The sequence below is a fragment of the Cryptotermes secundus genome, unplaced genomic scaffold (genome assembly GCF_002891405.2).
Source record: "Cryptotermes secundus unplaced genomic scaffold, Csec_1.0 scaffold1713, whole genome shotgun sequence".
NCBI lineage: Eukaryota > Metazoa > Arthropoda > Insecta > Blattodea > Kalotermitidae > Cryptotermes > Cryptotermes secundus.
In genome coordinates this window covers 182,504-188,503 of record NW_019729938.1, presented here as the reverse complement: position 1 = coordinate 188,503, position 6,000 = coordinate 182,504, and the positions used below count along the sequence as shown (strand labels likewise).

Sequence of the window (6,000 nt, the reverse complement as noted above, 5' to 3'; positions counted from 1 at the left end):
ATTTTATATTTGTATTATTTTTTAGATTCACTCTTATAAATATTATTTTAAAATAAGAAATAATTATTGGATATGGTTTTTAGAATCAACAATAGGATACAAGATTTCATGTTGAAGAGAAATTTCAAGCAAAATTAAACTAAAAATATGAGTTTATATGAGTTTTGCAAAAAAATTGACGTGATGGATTTTTTTACTATTATTTCCGGTTTTAGTGAGTAAAAATCTATAAGAAACAGTAAAAATATCCTATGCAGTTTTTTGGTTGCAGACCTGTGTAATAGAAACTGAATGCTGCATCTTAAATAGCCACATTGTCAGACTTTCAAGTAGTATTTGAAACTTGAGGTTCTCATATTTATGACTATCCCCACTCACCTAACTTGAAGTTCGCTTCAGAAGTTGGTAAATATCTATCATGCTGTGTGGTGTGACATCCTAGGAGACAGTAAAGTCCATAATTTTCAAGCCTTAAATTGCTGCTGAAAAAACCTGAGACCCTTCACTTCCTGACACTGATATGGCCAGCAGATCAACTGAAGTGCACTTTATGCCTCTCATTTGGAAGTTCCCAAATTCAGATTTCAGCCTGGAGACTTGAGAGCTTACAATTTTCTTATGTTGGTAAGTATTAAAACTGCCATCTTATGAGATGTGACATGTTGGTAGATAACGTACATATCCAAAAAGACTGAAGCCTTGACTGAAATCTCTCATGGCATTTCCTTAATCCTTTCAGGTAAATGATCGAATATTAATTAGAATGAGACCAGGACTGCTACTTCCCATATCCTTCCTGAGTAATCACTCACTAACCGTACAATGTTTGAGTACTGACAGTGATATTAAACAAACCATAAACTACCGGACTCATCCCTCAGCATCCACAAATTTTAAATGTTTTCTCCGAAAGAGACAGAATAGATTGGGACCCCCCCCCCCAAAAAAAAAGAGACCATGAACTTAAATTAATGACCAATATACATGAATGCCTTTCTAGTGCATGAGAACATGCCATCAAAAAATGGAGAGTGGATAGGGACAGACAGTTAATAAGATGCTTACAAATTAACATGTCTTATACGAGGACACAAATAACTTCAATTTTCTTCAAAATATATAACTAAGTCCTACCCCTTAATATCTTGTGATTGATTGATTGATTTATTTATTTCGTCACTGTAGATCATTGTACATGATATATGACAAGTCAAGTTAATTCTGAATATTAACAATTTGATATATAAGTAGATTAAAATTACAATAGTTACAATTTTTTACTGCTAATTACAATTTAGAATTAGTTAGATATACTTACTTTAAACTGATGAAATATGTTTCCACATTTGGATCAAGTGCTCCAGCAATGGCAAAATTTGTGCTACCTGTATCCACAAGGACATTGAACTGAAAACATAAACATTTTAATGTTATAACACACCAATTAGGAAAAATTGTATATTATATAATCACTAAGATGACCAACCCACTGCATAAAAAGGTGATCCCTATTATGAACCAAATCCACAGTTAAACACTGAGCAAGCATGAAGATTACAGTATAGATCCTCCTAAACTAAGACATTGAGAAAATGAACTTCACTCTCCTAAACTAACCTAACATAAGCTGAAAGACATAATATTATATTCAGGCATCCTGTTGCATTGATGTACCTTTTATAGTTGTTTTCTTTTTGTCTATAATGCAACAAATTAATAACATTAATTCATACAATGATCATTATATGTATCAATATTATTAAAATTATTAAAACGTTAATATATATATATATATATACACACACACATATATATGTTATGTTACTACATGTTTTGGCCTTACAAGGCCATCTTCAGGTAACACTTTATAAGGATTCTAATTCACTGTACACTAATTATATAGTATTCCTAAGGTATGTCATTGAAATTCCTTCATATCTTTCTGGATTGCAGCTGTTTCTATATATTAGGTGTGTTGTTTTCATTGTGCATATCAGGCGTTGCCTTGCACTGCTAAATTTATTCTACTTGTAAATGTCAAGGCTATAAAATAGAAATCAACGTACAGTTTGAGGTGGTGATCCAATTTCTACTTCAATGTAGTAACCCTCGCCAGGCTTTCCCATCAGATTGGTGGCAACTTCAAGGCTTGGAAATGCATGAATGCATAGCAGTGCTAACAGCCAGATTGGCTGTATTACAGAGGCCCTCCAGTGAATGTTCAAGGCTTCACTACAATGCATTATACCCGCAATAAATTAATAATACAGTCATTAATCCACGAATTCCTCAAGCATGTTACCAAGGTCAGTTGACACCTAATTAAAAAAAAAATCCAGATTTGCTGAACTACTTAGGGTAACAAGTGAATTGGTTCTTGTGACATCAAGAACATCAAGAGTCTTATACAACGTGTGCTGGGGATAAATACAGAACAAATGATACTGTAAGAATCGTAATTACAAGAGCAAATATTGCAAAATGAATCTAAACAGTACCTAACCTTATTTTTCGCCTTGTTAAAAGTTTTCAACAAGTGATACATCGTGAAATTCCATCATGCTGTTACACAGTGACTTCTAGCATCATTACCGATCATTACTTCCACTACTATTTATGTGTCCTCTCAGGCCGACTCTGGTTAGCCCACTCACTCACCATAACTCAGTCATCTTACTGTCATTCGCTTTCGCTCGCAACTAATTGTGCAATTAATATCGAAAGTTAATTGCAGCCAACACTACAGAATTGAAATTAATTAAGCACGACATGTAATGATAAAAAGTAAATTGATTACGTGTGTGTTTACGCCATAAAACAATAAATTTTAACACTATGCAATATTATATACGATGACGATGATTCAACTGCCTGCAATCAAATTCTCCTTAACCGAAATTTACTTATTTTACGCTTACTGGTTTTGTACATCCGTATCGACATTAGCCGCGCTATCGATATGGGTACTAATCGGATCAATGTCGTCAGCGGTCGTCAGTGTAGTGGAAGACTGGTGTTCCGAAATTTGACAGATAATGGAAGAGGTAGCGAGCGACGAAGTAAGTTTGAGTTCTATTCTTATTGCACATATTGTGATTAGTTGTACTTGAGGTGTGTAATGATGTATTCTGAAAACACATATTTCTGTGTTTCAGACACAATTTGTGGTGGACGAAGTTAGCACCATAATTAAAGAAGCAATAGAAAATTCTATTGGAGGAAATGCGTATCAACACAACAAAGTCAACCAATGGACATCATCTGTCGTCGAAGCGTGTTTAGGAGCCTTGACCAAACTACAAAAACCATTTAAATATATTGGTATACTGTCAGTGTTGCATTAATTTCTGTATACACGTTACGTGCTAGAATAGAGCGTACGGTTTTAATTTTCCCTGGTATTTGGGCCCCAAACTCTGAAAAATGCATAGTGAGTTTTACGGCGAAGATATTAGGAAAGTCGATTAATTTGATATTTACTGTAGCGGAACTTTTATCTTATAGTAGAATATTGGTCGAAACAGACCTATTTTTATACACCAATGTAACAGATGTTTTGTGTTTAAATTATGGAAGGTAAGCAAGGGTAACAGCTCTCAAAAATGGAATCTGTTGCAGTCTTGAGAGACCTGTCTCCATCCCTGGCATAATACATATTTTTTAATTTTTTATGTAGAAACATGTAATCCATCCTGCTAGGAAAGGTGGTTTCACCGCAGTCAACTTCAATATAATTCTGCTTGCCATTCATACCAACTGCTTAATGCAGTTGCAATAGTTTTAAGTTATGTGTATGCCACTGTCAGTATAATAATACTGAATGCTGGAGTGTAGTGGTTATCACTCATATTTGGGAGGGCCCCAATTTGAATTCTAGGTAGATGGTTCTTACTCCTCATCAGTCCTGTAAGGAAAATGCTGCTGTTGTACCTTAAGAAAAAACTGACCAGTGACTTCCAAATTTCAGAGATAGGATTTTGTCTCTGTTTTCAGGTGAAACCTAGGGACTGGCTCTATCTATCAGGCCCAACTGAGTAGGTTTTACCTGAGGATGGAGACAGAATTCATTCTCTGAAACATTGTGTTTTGAAATATAAACAGGACGATGTTTTAGATACAAACAGGACAATAGATGAAGAAAGCAGTCTTCTGGGATTTGGCACCGTGTATATGTGGTGTTAACCGACGTTTCGGAGGAACGTGTCGCCTCCATCTTCAGGGTGGAAGGAAAAATATAAGAAATCTGCAGCCAAAGAGACCATGAGAACTGGTACAAGCAGACTGGTGTTGGAAATATACACAGCTATGTGAGAGCAGTGAAGGAAGGGGGGAAGGGCAAGTCTACATGTGAAACCAGTGGAGTGGGAGGGGGGGAGGAGCTGGGACAGAAGCAGGGTTTTGTGTTGGGGGAGAGAAAGGCAGGGTTAAAGGATGGGCACTAACCCTTAGGCTGGGGGGGGGGTTGTTATGTTAGTCCATCATGGCCTGTGTAGNGCTACGGCCGACTTGTCTGGATGTTCGAGATGGATGTGCCGCTGATCCTCCTTCAACCTCATGTCCACGGAGCGGCCTGTCTGCCCAATATAGACCTTGCTGCACTCGCATGGGATACTGTATACACCCGGTGTCCTTAGGCCCAGGCTATCTTTTACCGGCCAGAGGAAATTGGATAATTTGTTTGGAGGCAGACCCACTGCTTTGATGTTGTGCCGGGACAGCACTCTGCTAATACAGTTGAATATGGTCCTGACATAGGGAAAGAATGCGACTGAGCCTGGTTTGTCTTCAGGCCGGCTGATGTTGGGCCGATGGTTGAGAACTCTGTGGATCTGCCGGTTGTTATATCCGTTCTTCTTGAATACATCCCTCAGGAGCACCAACTCCGTATGTAGGCTGTCTTGATCACACAGTGCTGTAGCCCTGTGCACCAATGTGGAAAGTGCAGCTTGCCTGTTGGAAGGGTGGTGGTGGGATGCAGCGTTAAGGTAGAGGTTTGTATGGGTGGATTTGCGGTACACTCTATGGCCCAGAGAACTGTCGGGTCTCCTGTAAATATCTATATCGAGGAAGGGGAGGTGGCCTTCAGTTTCAGTTTCCATTGTGAACTGAATGCACTGGTGGATACTATTTAGGTGGTTCAGGAAGTCCTTGAGCTTGTCGGGCCCGTGTGGCCAGATGACGAAGGTGTCATCCACGTAGTGAAACCAGCAGCGGGGCTTGTGTGGGGCCAAGTCAAGTGCCCTCTCCTCGAAGTCCTCCATATATAGGTTAGAGATGACCGGAGAAAGTGGTGAGCCCATTGCCACACCATCGGTTTGTTCATAGAACTGGCCATTGAAGTTGAAGTATGAGGTGGTCAGGATTTCTGCCATTTAATGTATCATAAATAAATACACAAATAATGTTATCCTCCCATGTGTTCATTGGTGTCTGTCCATAAGCAAATATGCCATTTTGATACTTTTACTGACTTCCATATTTGTGGTTTGTGATCCAAGTTTTGTTCAATTCCAGTGACCTGTACCATAATGCAGAAGAATGGTGCAGGACTTCACACCGCGAGCTCATGTTTCTGGGACAACAGTACAGATGGCAGCTGCACAGTTCGTTGGGAGAACAAGACCATGTACTGTATCGTATCTGTGTTTGGTCTGGCCATCTAGAGCCGCACATGCTTCTGGACACATTGACCATACTCGTCAGCTTTCAAGAAGGTGCCACTTTGCTATAGGGTCTGGCAGAAAGCATTATACATTTCATAAATTAAGTAACAGTACTGTAAATGAAAAGGCAATTATATAGAAACATATAATATTAAACTTACTTCAAATTATTTGTGCATTACAGTTCTCTTTTTTTTTGGTACATGTAAAACTCTTTGAAAATTACAATATTTAACTCCACTGTTACCATAAGAAATCTGTTTACTGTTGTATACACTGTAAATTAATCGTTGCTTGAATCTTAAATGAAGAATGTTCTGAGGATGATCTGTAAATG

General features: G+C 38.1%; 2 protein-coding genes across 5 annotated transcripts in view; one reads left to right on the top strand and one right to left on the bottom strand.

Annotated features, from left to right (window-relative positions):
• Window positions 1-2,868, bottom strand: part of LOC111865896 (beta-secretase 1) — a 24,492-nt gene extending 21,624 nt beyond the window's left edge. For 2 of the 4 annotated variants that reach the window (XM_023854331.2, XM_023854333.2), the window contains exons 1-3: window positions 2,659-2,868; window positions 2,067-2,232; window positions 1,319-1,407 (exon numbers count right to left, since the gene is read on the bottom strand). In XM_023854331.2, the coding sequence (XP_023710099.1) occupies window positions 1,319-1,407; window positions 2,067-2,232; window positions 2,659-2,672 (269 nt within the window). In that variant the 5' untranslated portion in view covers window positions 2,673-2,868. Of the gene's footprint in view, window positions 1-1,318; window positions 1,408-2,066; window positions 2,319-2,503 lie in introns of all 4 variants that reach the window. The other 2 variants (XM_023854332.2, XM_023854334.2) reach the window with 2 other exon arrangements.
• An 89-nt stretch (window positions 2,869-2,957) lies between these two features.
• LOC111865897 (dynein light chain Tctex-type 1) lies at window positions 2,958-5,992 on the top strand. The gene is made up of 3 exons (XM_023854335.2): window positions 2,958-3,059; window positions 3,156-3,321; window positions 5,515-5,992. The coding sequence occupies exons 1-3, from the start codon at window positions 3,036-3,038 to the stop codon at window positions 5,661-5,663; spliced, it is 339 nt and encodes a 112-aa protein (XP_023710103.1). The 5' UTR covers window positions 2,958-3,035; the 3' UTR covers window positions 5,664-5,992.
• The last annotated feature ends 8 nt before the right edge of the window (window positions 5,993-6,000 follow it).